Genomic DNA, 19,487 nt, shown 5'->3' with positions numbered 1-19,487 from the left:
AACATGATGGAGACTTGGTGTCGTGGCCCTCTACAGGAGCTTCACGTGATCCGCTTGTACTTGCCATGAGCATCAACTTCAAGATCACCTCAACAACTTGGACGTCGACAAATAAAATATTAGTTGACTATCTGATTCTTCATTCATCACCATGATTAATCTCGATATCTTTCATCTTTCTTCTTTCTCACCCAGATCTCGCCAACCGGATCACCATGATCAGCTACACACTCCCAATCACCAATACCGTGCTGAGCAGAGGCCTTTCTAACACCCCTACCACCACCGCCAATGATGAGATTTCCAGGCCGATAATTTTCATCATGCTTCATACGACGAATGACACTTCCGTGGACTCGAACTGCATCAGGTACATCTCGAACTTCACCTCCAGGGAGGGGCCAGCGGATTGGTTTCCATGATCCGTCGGACTGAAGATCCATTCTACGGAAGGGCATGTACTCCATGATTTTCCAAGCTGTTACAGCGAAGGGACCGAGACCTTGACCGTATTCGAGGGAGTCGTGGATTCGAGCTGTGCAGGCGCCGTGCATGACGTTGTGGAAATCGTTCTTGGGATGGTCTTCTTTTTCGTCCATTGGGATATCAGGTGCACGACCTGGACCTCCACTGCCGCTTGAGACTCGAAGATCAGGAATTGGAGGTCGTCCTGTGGCTTCTTGCCAGTCGTGAGCAGCGCAACATCCCATCTCTACGACCTTCTCATCGTCAAATGTGAGACCAGCTTTCTGAGCTTCTCTCACGATCCATGCAAGCGGAATGTGACTGGTACTCTTGCTACCTTCAAGCATTTCCCAGCCTCCACCGACGTCTGCATGACCACCGGAGAACCAAACTTCGTCAATGTCTTGGGCGGCATCGTCATCGATGTTGTTGATCTCATCGAGTGCAAGACCGGAGAGGTTAGAGAAATTGTCAGGATCTCCGCATTGGCTTGGTCTTCTGCACGATCTTGAGCGAGCTCGGTACGGCGCATATGCGCTGCCTTTCTTCTTTCGGCCACCTCTCTTGTCATTAGGAGAGAGATGGTTGCCTTTTCTGCCTCGATCGTCGTGTCCGTTGAGTTCCTCGCGGATGTCATTGATTGCCTTGTGAAAGTGATGACCTTGGTCATCTTTCTGCTTGGGTCGATCTTGATACATGAGATCCTGACGAAACTTGGCTCGTCTCTCGTCGATGCTGACGGCGTGGCGAATTACTCTGGCGCTGCTTCGTGCGGTGTACGGAAACTTGCTGCGTTGCATCCAAGCTGTCTCAAATCTTGGAACAGAATTGACTGTATCAAACAGCCCAAGGAAACGGATACGACCAACTGGACGAGAGAATGTTTCTCGAAAACCCTTCATGAACTGAAACATTTCGTCTCTCTTCTTCTTTGCGGCCTCGGTCTCTTTGCTCGGTGTCTTGTCACAATCTTCCTCGTCTTCAGGAATTTGCTCACGACCTTGCCATTGAGCAAATGCCTTCCAAGCGAACTTGACCATTTCTTCATTGCCGTGCGACAAGAGTCCGATGTAATCGAGCATCTCGGCCAGGAAGCGTGCAATATATGCTCCCCGACTGAAACCGAACATATAAATCTCATCGCCGGGGTTATAAAATCGCATAAGGAATCGATAGCCTCCTACGACATGCTGGTCGAATGAAGAGCCAATGGCCGAGTCTTTGGCTTTTTGATACCAAGAGCCAAAGCGAGCCCGAATGCCGGTATGAGTTAGTGATCCTGAGACGACATATGTTCCAATGCCCGCTGAATTGTGTGAGTTGAGTGTGACTGCGACGAACGGGTCACTTACGTTGGTAATAGTGGTATTGGTCATCGGCTTCACGGTCAAGCATTCGAAAGATCTTGAGGATGTTGCTGTCACTATCGTCACCATGGAACTTGTTCCCTGTTCCATCGAAACAGAGAACAAGCTTCCGAGGCTTTCGCCCATATCCGACACCTGCGTCAGGTCCCATTCCCGGAGTTGAAGGTCTGCTCTGAAAATCCCGAGATGATTCAGGATGGCCTTTGACAGACTCGTTCAGAGAATTCGGGGCGAGATGACTGTAGTCCATTGTAGCACACTCTCACTCGGTGACACCAAGCGGAGGTTTGTAACATCGCACAAGGTGTTCACAAATGCAGCCGAGTGCAGCTGGGGAGCAGCCTCTTATGTTGGACATGGCCACTAGCCCGGAGTGTCTCAAATCTCATCGAACTGAACCATGTTTCGGTCAAAGATCAGCCAAGCGGTAGACAATACAATAATTCCGGTATGCATCCCCGCAACTACCTGCGGCGGTACAAGAACAAGATACGACAGTGGCTCAATGTCTTGGATGGCGGCGCCAGCGAACAGGTAGTGGGTGTTTCCAGGCTGACGATTTGATCTCTCCCGGCGATCTCTACCATGGCGATACCTCCTAAAGGGGCCGCTTATCTCTGACTGGCTTATGCATTCAGCCCAAGACATTTGAGGAGCTCAACAAGACGACCATCCTCGAACCAAGATGGAGCCCTCACCGTGCCAACTCCACTAGGTCATCCTTGCATCTGGGGTGCACCTCACACCAACCAGAATTCGCGGATCGTCATCAATTGCCGATAGCTGTGAATTACGTTTACCACTATCTCGTTTTTGGAGACATACAGATTGCCCGCGTCGAGCTGAGAACCTTCTTTGGGAGATTTGGGTGATGATCTATGAGATGTGGCTGCCCGAGAGATTTTTGCTGTCGATCGACATCCCTGGTTCTTTTTGGTGAAAGTCTGAGCGCATGCCAATCGGAGAATGAATTAGTCCATCGCGGAAGCTATGAGCCGCTATTGAGGGCCGTCCCTAGGATGGCCTGGACGGATATGCGCAAACATGCCCGAGAATTGGCGAATTGATAATGATTTGGAAGCTGAGACACTAACAAGCCATCGACGTTGGTGGCAGTTCAAGGTCTGACTGAGCAGTTAGCAACAATTAGCTGTATGGAGATCAAGTGCTCTGTTCATTCTTCTAATAACACCCGCACTGAGAGTCTACAGCTTACTATTCTTCCAAACAGCATTCCTCTTCTCGACAAAACTCAAGACACCCTCCTTCATATTATCACCACCTTCCATGCTCTTATAAACCCCCCCGTCAATCCTGTTCGTGCTATCCCTAGGCCCCTCAGCTTCCCACCCTCCCAAAAGACCCTCGCGCGACACAATAATCGAGTCGGGCGAATTGTCAGACATCTCAACGGCCCACTTCAGCGCCTCTTGAACAACATCCTCCAGCTTGACAACCTTGTTCACAATACCCCAGTCAAAGAACTGCTGTGCGCTGTACATGCGTCCTAAAAGCGCTACTTCTGATGCCCGTTGTCGTCCTACCGTTCGGATGAGACGCGGTAGTGCACCCGCGATGGCGACGACGCCGCGCTTCACCTCTGGGAGACCGAACTTGGCGGTTTCGCTGGCGATGACCATGTCGAGGTTAAGTATCATTTCCATTCCACCGCCGAGACAGAGACCATTAACAGCTGCGATGATGGGCTTCTTTCCATGGCGGTTACTCAAGCCTCCAAAGCCGTTCTCTGCCCACTTCTCAACGTCTTTGACGTTTCCTTCTGAGTTTTTGACGTTCCATTCTTTGAGATCTGCGCCAGCGCAGAATGCGCGTCCGGTGCCTGTTATGATGGCGCAGCGCAGTGAGGGCTCGTTGTCGTACCACTTCCAGAGACGGTCGAGATCGAAGCTCATCTGGCGCTGGAGGGCATTGAGATGTTCTGGGCGGTTAAGTGTGACGAGAACGACATGAGGATGGGGGAATGATATGACGGTGTGAGGCACCTTTGGGGGATTGAGTGACTTTGACATGATGATTATTGTTACTGCGATTGATGTGATTTACTGATGTTGAACAGTCTGAACGATTGATAATCTGGAGCTTGGCCTCTTATTTACATGACTACAAGCTCCAGGACCACGGTAAGCTCAGTGTGGGGAACCTCGGCACCTCGGAAGCTCCCCCAACAATGGCAACCCGCCGACGATCCCCCTCATTAACACCATAGACAGAGAGACAAAGACATTGGTAAGTTACTGTAGACTCAATTGTATATTCCCACAGCTCTCAAAACGCCCTCACCTAGTTCATTGGTATTGCAACCCGTCGAATTATAATAATAGTACATTTTAAAGCATCCCCTCATCACGCCGGTAGTCCGCGTTTCTCGCTCTCAGTGAAAAAGATCACCATACGCCAGAGCTTCTTGACAAGATCCTCCGCCTCATCATCGAGTGCCTGTGAAACATTCGTTAGTGATTTGATCATAAGACATAAAATGGGTGAAACATACTCCTTCTAGCTCTTCCACTAGAGCGGCTGCAGTACCGTGAGCGCGAAGGTGTTCCTCCACTGCTTCGACGAGCATCTCCTCTTGTACACCGAGATACTCGACAATCTTCTTTTCCACGAATGGTCGGAGCTTGTCCTTTACCACTGCATCATCCATGAACTCCCACTTGACCTGCCATCCCCACAGACCATCCTTGTCCGATGGGATCTCCTGGGCCAGGGATCGAACAGCCTGTGAAATTTCCTCCTCTGTCATATGCGCCGTAGCAGAAGAAGGCTCGAATTGAATAGGGACCAGTTGTCGCTTTGTAGAAGTATCTGCTTCCTCGTCGTCCAAGAGACCCTCCACCTCTGCGATTGTGCGCCGTTGTGGTGCTGCCCTGGATGCTTGAGCCTTCTGAGCTGCGGCTCCGAGGGATAGCTTGAACGGCTGGGGTGCAGCGGCGGGTGCTTGTCGCTGGTCCATCTCTTCAGCCTGCTTGTCGAGGAACGAGTCGGCCATACCGCGCGCACGCTCCATCTCAGCCTTTTCGCGACGCTGTTCATCATGCTCTGCTCTTCTGTCTGCTTCGTCTCGTGCTTCCTCATCTGCACGGTCACCAGCTCTCTTACGGGCCCAGCCGCTGTGATCGCGGTAGTACGGGTGTGTCTTGCGACTTGCTTCTTTCTCATCATCCCATGCCTTCTCTCGCTCAAGCTGCTCTTGCTTTCGTTGTTCGAATGACTCTGCGTCTTGACGTTCTCGCTCGCGCTCTCGGTCTATTGCTGCTTGTCTTGATCGTTCTCTGTTGCTCCACTTGCGCTCAGCTTCGAGGTATGCTTTCTCGTCCTCCTCATCCTTCTTGGACTTGTATCGTCGGTACAGTTCTCCATCGCTGGCGTCTGTGTCGTCATCTTCTTGGTGAATAGAAAGGTCTGTGTTTGAAATACCTCCATTCACAAAGGCAACTCGCTGTCCATTCTGTCCCTTAGGTCCTGATGGCGCATTTGCTATGCTGCCTCTTGGCCCAAGAGGAATGTTGTTGGTAGCTGGTGGTGAATCCAGTCGAGAATGTCGGGCTGGTCCATTTCGTCGTCGCTCCATCTCCTCCATCTCTTCTTCCTTTCTTAGACGTTCGAGATCTCTTTGGTTACTGCGTTCTCGGAATGCAGCGATTTCTTGTGCCACAACTTCCCTCATCTCAGCTGGAATATCTGCGAGTTCGTCCTCTTGAGCCAATGGGATATTCACCACTTCGACATTCTCGCCAGACTCGGTGTTGCCCATTGTGACGTCCTCAGTTGCTGTGTTGGTTTTGGGGTAGAACAAATCGTGAACAACATCCTTGAGCGCTGACTTGGCCGCATCGAGCTTCTCCGATCCGATAGCACCGTCTTGACTCTCTTCGTAGGACTCCAGGTACTTGAGCGAACTCTCATCGACTGTAACTTTGAGCTTCGTCTTGTCGATACCCTCGTACATGTCGTCTTTGGGTGCATCCGCGGCTACTGGTTGTCGCTTGACGGGAACTTCGACTTGCTGCTCGTGGAGAAGTTTGACTGCAGTACTCAGCGACCAAGGGTCCTCAAAAAGAGCGAAACCAAACTTAACGCCTTTATGGTCTTCTGTGACACTAGCTTCAGAATCCCACTTTCGCAGCTTTCCACAAGCACCCAAGAGTCGTAAGATCCCTTCATCGCCGCCCAAGCCTTCGGGAATCTCGTTTATGAAGATCGTTCGGAGCTTCTCCTCGTTCGTTGGGGGAACAAGTACCTGTGTTACTTCCCTCGCACCTCGGTCTCGATCACCTCCTCTGTCCATCCCCAAGCCAGGTCGTCCACCGCTGGGCATAGGCATATCACGACCGCTCGCTGTGGGAGTACCGGGCTTTCCCTGCTGAGATGTACCGAGTCGGATCACGGGGGCATTGAAGTTGATGTTGGGCATGTTGGCAGGCGCTTGGAAGTTGGGTGGAAGGCCGCTTGGACGATTAGCTTGCTGGGCGCTAGACTGCTGGACACCTGGAGGTGCCATTCCCGGAGCAGAAGACATGCCTGGAGGAGGTCCTGGAAACATGTTAGACGGGTAGCGAGTGTTTTGTAGAGCTTGCGCACCTAGACCAGGTGGAGGAGCCATTCCTGGAGGGGCATTGTTTGATCCAGGATATCCCCCATATGCAGGAGGCGCGCCGTAAGGATTGTCTACATAAGTTAGCTCTGTCGATACTGATTCAAGGGAAACATACTGCCATAAGGATTATATGCCATATTGGCACCGTCGCGTATACGCGCGGGGAGGAGGGAATTAGGATGGTCGCGTAAGACTTTTGAAGAAAGTATTCACGTCAAGGTAACGATGGATTTGTTTTTAGCTGTTGTTCCGCGATTCTTTATGCAGGCGCAAACCGTGTTGAGGCATCCAGGCACGAGGCTGAAATGTTTCAATGTGGGGCCGGTTTTCGGTCCACAATCCCGCCTTCTTTTCGCACCTACATTTTTCCGAATATCGCGACTTTTCTGCATCGCCTGTTCTGTGACAGCTATTGACGACGGCCATTGGCGGTCTAGCTATATCGACAAGATGTAAGTCAATTGGCCTTGTACTTTTGAATTCGATGCTCATATTATTTAGGGCCGCTTCGTTCAGAATTGGCAGCTCAATGCTGTCGAGAGTAGCTACACCTTCAACATGCCTCGCCAAGAGGACATTCACAACCTCACTCGCCTTCCGAACAGGTCCCAAGATTCCCACAGATGAAGAGGCACCTCCAGCCGTCGCTCCTCTAGCTCGATCAAACCCTCTTATCGGCAGTGTTCCTCCTTCGCCACCTCCCGCCGACTCTACTGCCGAATCTACTACCGAATCAAAGTCTAGCCATGCCTATGATGCTTCGAAACCGTTCAGTCTGGACATTGCATCCATCATCGCCAACAAGTCCAGCGCATTCGGCACCGAACTCGTCTCCGATCCCATTGCTCGACCTCAAATCCGCGCTAAGCCCGTCACTGGCCGTACAGTCTTCATCAAGGACCGAGTAACCAAGACAACTGGTCCCACACCCATGGTTGCTCTTCGAGTTCTCAACAGAATCATCCGAGAGGATCAAGTTAAGAACAAATTCCACAGCCAAAAGTTCCACGAGCGCAAGGGTCTTAAGAAGAAGAGACTAAGGAGTCAGCGATGGCGATCACGATTCAAGCATGGTTTCAAGGCAACTGTTAGCAGAGTTATGGAGCTTAAGAAGCAGGGCTGGTAGAGTGTAAAAGCACGGTGTACATTATATGAGAGCATGTAAACTATGATTAAGGAGAATTCATTATCGTGACTACATATATTCGTCGTCATCCCAATCTTTAGTCGGACTTGGCAGAGGGCTGGCCTTGATCTTGGGTCGTGATCTGAAGACAGCCTCCATATCCTCTTGAGCCATGAGTTCATCGGTGATAATGGTCATGTCTTCCTCTTCCACCTTGGGAAAGTGACTTCCCTCCTTCTTAGGGGGTGCCTTCGTTTTTCGCAGAGAGCGTCGCCTGTCCAACTGGGCCTTTTGTCTCGCCTTGTCGAAACCAGCCATGCTCTTCCGGGTCCGAGCAATGAGATCAAATTCATCGTCAACAGATGTTTGACTGGGGTCCTCTGCAGAAACAGGTTCTGCGGACGTTGGTGGGGATATATCAATGTCTTCATTATCGGGGTCGAATGCTCCACGAGCCATGGTCAGGCGAGTTCGTTCAGCAAGTGAAAGAGTATGTCGAGGTTTGGGTCGTCGTTTGACCGGAGAAGGAGAAGCCATATCCATAGATTCGAGGATCTGATCTGCCATCTCTTGGGTAGGGGACGGTTGCGTGGCCATTAGCTCTGGTGATTCTTGTAGGGGCAGAGGTGACGGAGGAGGAGACGGTTGAGGTGATATATGAGGCGACAACTGGGGTGAAACATCGTACTCAGGTCTTGGGGAGGCTGCGACAGGTTCCTCCTCAGGTTCGGGTGAACTAGTCCGTTCGACTGATGAGGCACGAAGAATACGAGCTTCGTCCTCCGATGGCTTGCGCAAGTTTCTGGCGCGCGAAGAGACTGAAGCAAAAGAGTCATCCGTATGAGCAAGCTTAGGGCGCACCGGAAGCCTTTTAGACTTGTCGAGCTTCGACTTGAAAGACTGAATCGGAGTTTCAGCAAAGCCATCCTCGTCTTCGAGTTCGCTGATCGCCTCTTCCTCTTCCTCTTGTGGTTCGGGAGCTGGTGCATTGATTGCTGGTGTATTCTGGGAAGCAGGGCGCTGCAAAAAGTCAAGAGCTGAAGACTTTTGAGGCTTTGTGCTCTGCAACTCCTGGCTCAGACTGGACACAAGGTCCTCGTACTCGTTGAGGAGCTTCGGTTTGCCGAAAGTCGCCTTCTTAGGGCTGGCTGTTCCAAGATGAAGTGCTTCGTGGGCACCAAAGCCAAAATCGATGCCGTTCTCCTTCTCCTTTTGCTTGACCTTGGATGGGGATGGTTTGGGCTGATCGGCTGACAGTCTGTTGCGGAAGGTCTGCCACTTTTGAAGTCGTTCCCTCTGTACACGAACTCGAGTGTCTAGCTGTTCCAGGAGACCTGTTGAGTGCTCCTCAAGTTCTCCAAGTCGACCTTGCTGGACTCTTCTCCACACGCGATCAAAGGGCATGCCCAGAAGTCCATCCTTCTTAACACTGGCATCTCCGTAGAGTAGCGTCTCCATCCATCGTTCATTGCCAGACCAGTTGTTTCGAAGTGTCCGCCACATTTCCCATCTAGCATCGTCAGAGATCGTCTTGCCTCCCTCGAGAGCATCAATTGCTTCCTTTCTCCTAGCGATGCCCTTCTCCTTGACGGTCAAAAGGTCGGCAAAGTCGCGGAATCGTGAGCTGGCGGCTACCTTGCTGTTGAGTATGCGACTAATGGCAACTTTGTGCGCCAAGACCATAGTGTTGAGATCTGTGTTGTCGCTCTTGTACCCGCGGTCCTCAAGCGCAAGTCCGAGCGCAAGTGCTGTGTGTTCACCGCTTGTTGCGACCTCTTGAGCAATGACATGTTTGAGAACAGCAGATGAAAATGCTGCGAGAACCTCTTCGAGTCGTTCACCTCGACATTCGTCCAGCATTGTCTTTCGTACGATAGCGTCCCTTCCTAGGACTCCATTCTTCTTTGCTTGCTCGAGAGCTCGTAGTAGGGCGGCTCGCAGGTTGACCGATTGAGTTTGGTCAAGAGGAGGGAAGAACGGTTTGAGTTTCTACAAATGTCAGTCTAATCCTCACTCTTGGTTGCTGTCCTACCTTTTTTGTTTCATCAGGATCCCATAGCGCAAACAGCTGGAAGAGCGCCCATTCAACGCAGTGAACCCTCTTCTTCAGGCCCTGCGCGCTAGAGCCGCCGCTGGCAAATGTTTGGGCCTTGATACCTGGCCAATCCTCATGTTGATCGAGGTCCAAAAGACTCAAATTGGTCAAAAAAATCGACAGCGCCGGAGGTCCATGGTGAACGTGAGGACTTGGTGTCGCTGCCGGTGCATGTTGAGTAGATTTGTTGGTAAAGCCGGCCACTAAGCGGGCAGACCGCGTACGAGGCTGAACTGCAGCCATGGTGGCATGTTGAAAGAGAGTGGTTTGAGAGTGGAAGTGCCGTTTATGTAGTTTTTCGGCAGATATGCTGGTACCACCTGAAAAGGCGGAGTGTAAATAAGGTAAGGCTGATGGTAGAGTAAACAAATCGGAAGACGGCAGAGTTGGTGGAGGTGGAGGTGGAGGGGCTCAACGGCAACGGAGCCCTGTCCTGGCGGTTTGTGGGGCCGGCGCTACCCTGCACCGAGCGACGACCTCACCCGTGAAGTTCATGGAAGTGAAGGCACCGGATCAAACCTTTTGAAGATGATCTGGTGATGGGAAGCAGCATCGTATCTCGCCATCATGATCTGTTTACACTCTGCTCCATGAAGGGGACATTCCGAACCAGTACGGGCTTCAGTAAGTCCCATGGCTCCTTTTTCGCAAGCCTCCTGGAAACAGCACCATTTCCCAACCTTTGCGAAAAAGACGAAATCCAACAAGTGGTTGATGTGTTCCTTGTTCCCCGAAGGGATAAGCGCTTGGAAATGCTCGATGACTTGGGCATGAGATGCTACCGGTATTGTGATCCTGTAGTTGTGCTTTTCGACCAGCTCGAGGATATTTTGTTGCCGAGTTTCCTGAGACAGCCGCATCGATTCTACCTCTGCTTTTGCCTGGTCTAGTGCAATCTCCAGTTTGGATTTCCCAGCACATACAGAGTCATCAATGCGGGCCTGCTTGGTTTCGTGCAACTCCATCTCCAAGCGAAGGATCTTGCCCGCCTGAATATCGGCTGTGTGCTTTAGATTACCGTTCTCTTTTTTCAGGAGCTCCATCGACACGGCGTCCTTGTTCCCAGGCAGATCCTGCTCATTAACCTTTTCGCGTTCGCCGGGGCGTCCGGTGTCTTCGCTGCGCGTAGGTGCGGAAGACATGATCGTGTTGTTGGTGATGCTGAGAGTTTGTGCCGTTGCTCAAATGGTGGTGATGAGGAGTAAATTATGTGAGAAGGATATTACTGCGGCAAGAAAAATGAGGTGGTAGGTTGTGTGAGAACTAGAGGTTGGCAGGCTGGTGGAAGACTGGCTGAATCGACTGCCAGCCAGCTCATGACACTGCTGACAGCTGTCAAGTGGATTCACTGTCACTGAACCAAAGAACGGTCAATAATTCTGACTTCTATTGAACTCAAGCCATTAGTTACGAATTCGACACTCCATATCAGCATAAGTGTCCGCTCAAGAAAAGGGGACTTTTGAGGCTCGACGTTATGTGACCCGTGTCAACTCACTACTCATCGTTCAGCTGCCCGAGCCCCCTTGTGGCCGATGATGCATATCAGTTACGAGTCAGTTTATTTATCCTTGAATGAATTCGAACGATCGATGAGATACAACACGCTTATTTTCCTTAGGCTTGCTCGCCAGTAGGAGAAAGGCAAGTCCCTGAGTTAAAACCCCTGAAAAGGCCCATCTGGACGTACCGCTCCTCTTCATTGGGGGAATGGTGTTTTATCACTTTCTGCACGAAATCCTCACATTTACGGTAGCAAATCACATAAAATTTGTCAGAGGCGCCCCTTGTATTTATTTTCCGAATACTTACCTTGTGAATTACGTGTTCCATCACATCCCACCTGAGTACCCATTCCTCAAAACAAGAACTCCCAATAAACAATGAGAAAAGAAATATACTAGACTTAGCTGTGATTTAACTTACCTTTTTGGTGCTTTTCTGTCGATATTTCCTCGTGAACAAGCACGTCTAGTAGAAGATCAGTATAGTCATGGCTAGCAACACCACAAACCTCTTGACTTTCACACCCATCAGACGAAAGTGTACTTTACCTCCGCCAAATCAAGCTGAGCATCGTTGAAGTAGGGGCCATTATAATCCTTACCCTCTTCCTCTACAGGCAGGCCGGCTCCACCAGGATAAAACTCATCCTCAACCCCAAAGCATCCGTCCGCATAAGTATCCTCAGGCACGTAGTCTGCATATCCAGGGGGAAAGGGGCTTGTAGGTTCATCCACTTCGAGAATTGTCGGGAGCCTTTGAGGGAACTCCTCGAACTCAACATCGCCGTCCTGAAAAGTATAAGCCTCGGGGGAATTTTCGTGATCCTGGGGAGCGTCAGTGGAGTTGAAGTCGAGGCCAGAGCAAACCCCACACTCCAAGACATGTTCCATGCACATATCATCATCAGATAGTGTGCCATAGTCATCGTCAACCTCAGGATAAGGTTCCTCGATTTGAACATCGTCAGATTCATCCTCGCAGAACTCATCCTCTTCAATTTGACCCTCCTCATACTCACCAAACTTACGCTTTCGAAGTCCCCAGTTCGTGTCTTCCATGTTGGCAAGCCTTCGAGGAACCGTATAGACTGCCTCTTCAACAGTCATGTCATTGTGTTCGCGGTCGTTACTGTAGAACCCAGAAGTATTGCACCAAGAGTGAGCCTCAGGCTCATACCCAGAGAGGTCATCGATAGACTCTTCATACTCTGTGCTGACGTAGTACCCCGAGTCATTACCTTTAAAGCCGGCGGGACTCTCGCAAACGGAATACTCGGGGGCATCTTCATAAGCGTTAGAGACATTATCGTCCTCCCAGGAACCATCAAACTCAGTATACTCTTCACTGGACTCCTCGAAACAGGACTCAGAGACATCAGCCTCATAGTCACCCTCACACCAACAGCCGCTGGAACCCTCAAAGTCCTCGGCATGGCGAAATGGATGCTCAAAGGTGAACTCATGAGACGAGCTCTCGTACTCCACATCAGCCTCATCCATCTCAATATCGCGGTTACCGACAAAGCGGTATCCGGGAAGGTATCCGTTAATCTTCGAAAGTGTTCTCGTGTCCTGCCGAGGTGCAGGGACAGGTGAAAGACGGCCATACACGAAGTTTTCGTCAAGGCCTTCTTCCTCAACATTGTAGACACTATAATTATCACTACCTTGAGGTCCGTTCATTGCAATGCCTCGGTTCTCGGAAAATCGTGCGCCCGAGTAATAATGATCCCACTCGATGGGGGATGTGGCAGCCGCCCGGGTCATGGGAGATTCGGAGGTGGTCTTAGGACAAGAGACTGTGATAGTAGGCACAGCCATTTTTAAAAGATAATTTGCAGGTTAGAAATGTTTTGGAAGGCGGAAATGCTCTTTGTAGTGATGTTGAAGCGGTGCCTGTTTGCGAAGAGGGTAGTGCTGTTGACTGAGGGTTGGTGAATTGTGAATATGAGATTGGCTCTAATCTGGGCTCACGAAGGGTTATATACATATATGTCAGGTCTCCATGCGAGTAATTACAAACAATAAAAAGTTTTTTTGTTCGAATATTGTTTCAGCGAGCGGTCACTTGTTCAGAACTGACTTCAACCGAGAAAGGTCAATCCAAAACGACCTTTACAAAGGATGGGCGTTCATGTGACCACAACTTTTGAACATGGACCAAAACCACTGAAATTCCGAGGCACGACTTGGAAGAAAGGAAGTGACAATCAGTGGGCTGACCCGGAAGATACTGTAGTCGTTGTGTTCAGTCTATGGGTTGATTGTCACGTTGAACATTGTTGCTGCCTAGGTCATTTAGTACATGATCCAATAAGAATTGGCAATGGTGAGGACGAGGAGCACATCTTTGGCTGAAATCAAAGGTCATGTCAATACCGGAGCAATCGAAATGGATGCGACATATGTGAGTCTCGGTTCAGGGAAGTTGAGTCGTAATTTCTCGTAGAGGACTGAGTTACAGCAAGATAGGAAGAATGGGACAGTCGATAATGGTTTGTCTGATTTCGCTTGCTCTATTCTGCAATACATGTGGTATGGGTATGTACATGAAAGAATGTCGGTATAACTTCGCTGTCTGTGTGCTCTGCAAATGTGTATTACGAAAAAGACTTGCAACAGTAAGAGCTGCTTCATAATGTGCATTCCAACGACGCTTAATAACTCTGCAGCTGCCACAGGGAAAGTCAGTTACTCCAGCACATTGACAGTAGGAAGGAGACGGCAATGTCTGCAACCATTAATTTCCATACTGATTCCATTATGAAAATCTGCAACCGGCTTGTAGCTGAACCTTTTGGTAAGCCAAAAGCAATGATCACTTTCTGGGTGGCAATTGCAATGGAGTCGCCCCGTAGAGTCCTACCAGCCGCGGGCAACGGATTCTCCACGACGTTCTATTGCTGCCATACAGCAGTAGAAGGAGACAGAATCATAGGATGGGTTACGGATAAAACGCTCCAGAATTTGCCGGAGGCTGCGAAAATAGTGAATTGTTTTCTCCAACTGCTCATCGCCAAACCGACCATTCATGAACAAGTCAGCAGCCAAACGCAACTCTGGGTTCAAACGTATAATGTGATAATCCTTCGGCGGTCTTTGCTCTTCGAATGAGCGCTCGCACAGACACAATATGACTTGAACGCCACATACTCTGAATGGGTTTTGGATGTGGTTGCTCTGCACTTGTGGGCCTCGAACCCCCCCAACGTCGGATTCAGTGTCTGTCTCGTGTGATTGTTGGTTTCCCTCCGTTTCGGCCGCCTGACTTTCAGGTTCCTCAGGCCTCTCGCCCAGGTCTTGCCAAGAGGATGATAATGAAGGAGTATCCTCGGAAATCCTCTGGAAATAGTTAGTTCGCTGCTGAGTCCCCATGAAGGTATTTTCGAAACTCACGCTGATGCAGTCCCAAGGTTCTGTGCTATCTTGATTGGATGACATGATGATGATGAAGAGTGTGATGTTGATGTACCGATGTCGATGTGTGGTAGAGAGCGAAATCTGAAGAATGAAAAATAAAAGTGTAAAGATGAAAAACGAGATAGAATAGATATAGAGGCCCGGCAATAGGGAGGTGCGAATAGGTGATGGCTGATGGGTCAGGTGGCCCACGATCACCCCTTCCCACGCCGACCTCAAGCAATCTGTTCTCAATAAAATGGAAGTACCGCCTTCTTACATCAGCAAGAAATATCCTAGATAAAACCAATGATATGAAACCGCAAATAATAGGAAATTCCCTACTCTGCTAAGCATCCTTAGCCTCCTTAGCAGGATTTACAACTCCTTATCCCAAATCCAGATTATCTCCTTCCTTATCGTTCCTTTTTCAAGTAACTCCTAATTAGTATCCCCTCTTAAGTGGAAAGAGCTCAAGTACTTTGCCACAAGCCTGTTCTTCAGGTGCGGGTAGGCTCCTTGTTGATAGCTTCCAGCTTGGCCTTCAAGACTTCCACCTCCTTCTCAAGACACAGGTTGTGCTCCTCCAGACTCCAGTTCAAATTTGTCAAATAAGTAATTTCACATGTCTTCCGATAGATTAAGTCGTAGAGATCCTCGATTTCAGCCTTGGCTTCTTGTAGAGCTTCCGAAGCAGGGTCGTCGTTGGTATCCTCATCGTTATAATCAATTTCCGTTTCATCATCTGATTCTTCCACCGGCTCGCTGTCTGTATCAGTTTCTGACTTCCCCAAAGCCTCATCATACATGGTGAAATCGTCGAGACTAGACCACCGGGCCCCCTCAGACATCGGTGGCTACATTCTTGGCTCAGACTCGTCCAGCAACTCCAAGACACTAAATCATCAAAAACTAAAAACAGTCTCTTCAAGTTTGGCATAGTGCTCTGTTTACTAATTATTAACCTTATAAATCTTTTAGGGTGGCTTGTCTTTAGAGTTATTAGATAAGTAATATTTAAGTATTTTTTGATTTAATTTAATATACGCGATAAGCAAGTGGCATAGATAAGCAAGTGGTATAAAAATCCCTCACCTTATATTAATACTATTTAATTAATTAATTCTTAATTAAATAACATATTACAATCTACTATTAAGGCTTATATAAATCTTATTCTTTAGGCCTATTAGGAAGACCTAAAATTAAATCTGTAATAAGCTATAACATAGTTAATAAGCAAGCCGGTTAGACAAGCAAGCCGGTTAAAAATCCCTCAACTTATAACATTTCTATCTAATTAGATACTTCTTAGCCACTAAATATATTATAACCTTTAGATAAAGCTAGAATCCTTCTTACCCTTTAGGCCCTTTAAAATAACCTAAAGCTAAGTATTTAACACACTATAAAGAACTATAAGGTTAAATTTAATACCCTTTATAACTAAAAGAATAGCATTTAATTATAATACAATTCTATCCTAAATTTACAGAAACTATTTAATTTAAAGGAGTAGATAATAATTTAATTTATTTTTAACCTAGATTTATAAGGATTTCCCTTATAATTATATTTTATAAAAGAAATAGCTAATTCTCTGCTTATAGATTATAATATATTACTTATTAGTAAGTACTAGGCTTATAACTTTATAAAGTAATAACTAAAACTAGAGATATATTTATTTTATAAATATAACTATTAAAGAGTTAAATATAAAGATTTAACTATTATTTATAGCTAGTTTAGGCTTATATAAAATATAATTATAAAATATAATATCTAATTAGATAATATCTAAAACTTTAATAAGACTAGCTTTATAATAGGCCTTATTATAGCCAGTATAGCTATTATAGGATTAGAAAGGTAAAAAAGGCTAAAATTAATATAACCTAGAAACTAGAAATAAATTACTATAATCTAGGCAATTAATACAAAAGGTTAATCAATTATACCATTTATTATTAATATAGGCCAATATCACCTTACTAATTAATACTAAGAATATAACCTCTTAGGCAATTAGGTTATTATAATAAGCTAAAATAGGTAGATAAATAATAAGCTAAGTCTTAAGTAGCTAAAGCACTTTAATTAGTTTATAACTAACTAATTAACTAATCCTTATTATCTCCTAATCCTTAATAGTTATAAAAGCTACCACTTAGCTAATTTTAAGAGATATTACTAGGATTATAAGATTATTATACTTTATATACCTACTTATATATCTTATCTACTCTAGCCTCTTAATATTAGGTACTTTATAATACTAAAAAAGGCTTATAGTTAAGAAATAAAGTATTTAATTAAATATTTTATAACTTATATTTCTAAGATTAAGTTCTTTTCTGCCTTTTATATTATATTTAAAACTACCTTTATAGAAAGCAATATCTAAGGAGGTTTTAAAGAAGCCAGACTTACTCCTCTTAACCTAGAAATTATAATCTTAAAGCTTAATATATAACTATAAACCCTAATGCCTCTTAAGAAGGCCACTTAACTATTAATACTATAGGCTTTAAAGACCCTAAAGATAATAATTAAGGCCTAATCTTAATTTAAATACCTTAAAAGATAAATTAAAAGGTATTATAATAGCTCCCTAAAGTCTATTATTAAAGCTTTAAAGTTAACTACTAAGGTAATAAAGGCAATTATATATAAGATTACCTTATTAAGGGCTAAGCTTTATAATCTTTAAGATATAAATAAGATACTAAGCCGGTGCTAAAAGGTAAAAAGAATTAAATTATAAAAAGAAAAGGCAATAATTATATAAGAAGTATTATAAATAATTAATTAGATAGATATTAATATATAAGTAATAGCTAAATTATTAAGAAATAGTAATTAAAGAAGGTTAAAGTAACTAGGTAGTTAGCGCTATAATATATATAATAAGGGCAGTTATAATACTAGGACTTATAAGGATATTCTTAAGTCATCTAGGGAGGAATTTAGCAAGTAAAAGTGGCCCTTTTTAAACTATAGCTTAAGCTTTCAAGCTATAGCTTAAAAAGGTTAAGGAAAGTAACCGGCTTACTTATCTAACCGGCTCGCTTATTAACTATGTTATTTCTATATAATATTAACTTTTATAACCTTTACTACTAATCTTAGGATATATTAGCTTATACTAATTATATCCTTAATAGTTATAAACTAAGTAATTAGGAAAAATAAGTTATAATTAAGTATATCTTAAACTTAAATTTATAAGGATTTCCCTCTTAGTATTATAATATTAAGGAAATAATAAATTAACTACTTATTAAATATAATATATTACTAGTTAATAAGTATTAGGCTATTAATTTTATTAAGTAATAACTATAACTTAAGATATATTCTTTTTATAAATATAATTATTAAAAGGCTTAATATAAGGATTTAATTACTATTTATAATTAGTTTAAGCTCTTATAAAATTTAATTATAAAGTATAATATTTAATTAAATAATATCTAGAACTTTAATAAGACTAGCTTTATAATAGGTATAATATTAAGTAATATAATAGTTATTAGCTTAAAAAGGCATAAAAACCTAAAATTAGTTTAGCTTAAAAACTAGGAATAAGTTATAATAATTTAAGTAATTAATATAAAAGGCTAAGCTATTAATCTATTTATTATAATTATAGGCTAATATTACCTTATTAATTAATACTAAGAAAGTAACCTCCTGGCTACTTAGGCTATTATTATAATATTAAATAGCTAAATAGATAATAAAATAGGTCTTAACTAGCTAAAGCACTTTAATTAATATATAATTAATTAATTAGTTAATTCTTATTATTTTTTAATCCTTAATAGTTATAAAAGTTATTAATCTACTAATTTCTAAATATATTATAAGATTAATAATATTATTATACTTTATATACCTTCTTATTTTTTATATCTACTATAGCCTCTTAATATTAAGTGCTTTAGGCTGCTAAAAAAGGCATATAATTAAGAAATAAAGCAACTAATTAGATAGTCTATAACCTATATATCTAAGATTAAGTTCTTCCTAGCCTTTTATATTACCTTTAAAGAGATTATAATTAAGGCAAATATTAAAGGGGGTTTTAACAGAGCTAGTATTACTCCTTTTAACCTAGAAGTTATAATCTTAAAGCTTAATATATAGCTATAGACTTTAATACCTATTAAGGAGAAGGCCTAATAAGCTTAATCTTAGACTTTAAGGACTTTAGGAATAGTTCTTAAGGCTAAATCTTAGTCTAAATACTTATAGAGATAAATTAGAAGATATTATAATAGCTCCCTAGAGTTAATCCTTAAAGCTCTTTAATCTCTTATAAAGGCAGTTATAAGAAATATATAAAAGACTGCCTTATTAGAGGCTAAGAACTAAGAGCTTTATAAGGCAAATAATATACTTAGCCGGTGGTATAGGGTAAAAAGGATATACTTATAAAATAAAGGGAGCTTAACTATATAGGAAGGTTAAGAATTAATTAATTAGATAGATATTAATATATAAGTAGTAATTAAATTATTAAGAAGTAGTAGTTAAGGAAGGTTAAGGTAGTAGGGGGTTTAATAGTATAAAACTTATAGTAAGACTAAATATAATATAAGAACCTATTAGGAGGGTATTAAGGCTTTTAGTAATAAATATAGTAATTAATTTTAATTAATTAGATAATTTATAGTATTTTTATTATAATTTATCTTAAGAAGGTTAAGATTTTTATATTACTTACTTATTTATATTATTTACTTATTGCATATATTATTCTTAACTTATATTCTTTTATTAACATAGTTAATAAGTAAGTATAATAGATAAGTAAGTGTAATAGCTTAACTTATATCTTAAAATCCAGATTTTAAAAGCCTATAAAAAGCTTAAATTAAGCCTAAAATAATTATAATTTAAA

At 44.2% G+C, this 19,487-nt stretch overlaps 9 protein-coding genes across 9 annotated transcripts; 2 read left to right on the top strand and 7 right to left on the bottom strand.

The window, feature by feature from the left end:
- Nucleotides 1-97: 97 nt before the first annotated feature.
- FOIG_03829 (uncharacterized protein) lies at nt 98-2,511 on the bottom strand. Its single transcript, XM_031201854.1, has 2 exons — nt 1,818-2,511; nt 98-1,771 (listed from the first exon to the last, which is right to left on the bottom strand). The coding sequence occupies exons 1-2, from the start codon at nt 2,080-2,082 to the stop codon at nt 156-158; spliced, it is 1,881 nt and encodes a 626-aa protein (XP_031069378.1). The 5' UTR covers nt 2,083-2,511; the 3' UTR covers nt 98-155.
- Nucleotides 2,512-3,037: 526 nt separating this feature from the next.
- Nucleotides 3,038-3,862, bottom strand: FOIG_03828 (transcriptional adapter 2-alpha; the record flags this gene model as incomplete). The annotated part of the gene is made up of 1 exon (XM_031201853.1): nt 3,038-3,862. One exon carries the CDS (start codon nt 3,860-3,862, stop codon nt 3,038-3,040), a length of 825 nt encoding a protein of 274 aa, XP_031069377.1.
- Nucleotides 3,863-4,196: 334 nt separating this feature from the next.
- Nucleotides 4,197-6,590, bottom strand: FOIG_03827 (uncharacterized protein; the record flags this gene model as incomplete). The annotated part of the gene is made up of 4 exons (XM_031201852.1): nt 4,197-4,289; nt 4,345-6,389; nt 6,438-6,524; nt 6,569-6,590. 4 exons carry the CDS (start codon nt 6,588-6,590, stop codon nt 4,197-4,199), a joined length of 2,247 nt encoding a protein of 748 aa, XP_031069376.1.
- A 124-nt stretch (nt 6,591-6,714) lies between these two features.
- On the top strand, nt 6,715-10,015 carry FOIG_03826 (uncharacterized protein; the record flags this gene model as incomplete). The annotated part of the gene is made up of 2 exons (XM_031201851.1): nt 6,715-6,905; nt 6,955-10,015. The coding sequence occupies 2 exons, from the start codon at nt 6,715-6,717 to the stop codon at nt 7,577-7,579; spliced, it is 816 nt and encodes a 271-aa protein (XP_031069375.1). The 3' UTR covers nt 7,580-10,015.
- Nucleotides 7,535-10,063, bottom strand: FOIG_03825 (uncharacterized protein). The gene is made up of 2 exons (XM_031201850.1): nt 9,612-10,063; nt 7,535-9,568 (listed from the first exon to the last, which is right to left on the bottom strand). Exons 1-2 carry the CDS (start codon nt 9,915-9,917, stop codon nt 7,649-7,651), a joined length of 2,226 nt encoding a protein of 741 aa, XP_031069374.1. The 5' UTR covers nt 9,918-10,063; the 3' UTR covers nt 7,535-7,648.
- An 88-nt stretch (nt 10,064-10,151) lies between these two features.
- FOIG_03824 (uncharacterized protein) lies at nt 10,152-11,579 on the top strand. The gene has a single exon (XM_031201849.1). It carries the CDS (start codon nt 10,214-10,216, stop codon nt 10,562-10,564), a length of 351 nt encoding a protein of 116 aa, XP_031069373.1. The 5' UTR covers nt 10,152-10,213; the 3' UTR covers nt 10,565-11,579.
- A 128-nt stretch (nt 11,580-11,707) lies between these two features.
- On the bottom strand, nt 11,708-13,000 carry FOIG_03823 (uncharacterized protein; the record flags this gene model as incomplete). Its single annotated transcript, XM_031201848.1, has 1 exon — nt 11,708-13,000. One exon carries the CDS (start codon nt 12,998-13,000, stop codon nt 11,708-11,710), a length of 1,293 nt encoding a protein of 430 aa, XP_031069372.1.
- A 1,041-nt stretch (nt 13,001-14,041) lies between these two features.
- Nucleotides 14,042-14,620, bottom strand: FOIG_03822 (uncharacterized protein; the record flags this gene model as incomplete). Its single annotated transcript, XM_031201847.1, has 2 exons — nt 14,042-14,521; nt 14,576-14,620. The coding sequence occupies 2 exons, from the start codon at nt 14,618-14,620 to the stop codon at nt 14,042-14,044; spliced, it is 525 nt and encodes a 174-aa protein (XP_031069371.1).
- A 458-nt stretch (nt 14,621-15,078) lies between these two features.
- FOIG_03821 (uncharacterized protein) lies at nt 15,079-15,387 on the bottom strand (the record flags this gene model as incomplete). The annotated part of the gene is made up of 1 exon (XM_031201846.1): nt 15,079-15,387. The coding sequence occupies one exon, from the start codon at nt 15,385-15,387 to the stop codon at nt 15,079-15,081; it is 309 nt and encodes a 102-aa protein (XP_031069370.1).
- Between the last annotated feature and the right edge of the window lie 4,100 nt (nt 15,388-19,487).

This window comes from Fusarium odoratissimum (assembly GCF_000260195.1).
Source record: "Fusarium odoratissimum NRRL 54006 unplaced genomic scaffold supercont1.4, whole genome shotgun sequence".
NCBI lineage: Eukaryota > Fungi > Ascomycota > Sordariomycetes > Hypocreales > Nectriaceae > Fusarium > Fusarium odoratissimum.
Note: the sequence above shows the minus strand (reverse complement) of the source record. Positions and strands in the feature narration are given on the sequence as shown.

Bases quoted from the DNA above. Each gene is read 5' to 3' on its own strand.
- FOIG_03829 (XM_031201854.1), bottom strand. From the start codon at position 2,082: ATGGACTACAGTCATCTCGCCCCGAATTCTCTGAACGAGTCTGTCAAA. The intron at 1,772-1,817 runs GTAAGTGACCCG...CACACAATTCAG, and splicing joins CCAATACCACTATTACCAAC to CGGGCATTGGAACATATGTC.
- FOIG_03825 (XM_031201850.1), bottom strand. From the start codon at position 9,917: ATGGCTGCAGTTCAGCCTCGTACGCGGTCTGCCCGCTTAGTGGCCGGC. The intron at 9,569-9,611 runs GTAGGACAGCAA...TGACATTTGTAG, and splicing joins ATCCTGATGAAACAAAAAAG to AAACTCAAACCGTTCTTCCC.
- FOIG_03824 (XM_031201849.1), top strand. From the start codon at position 10,214: ATGGGAAGCAGCATCGTATCTCGCCATCATGATCTGTTTACACTCTGC.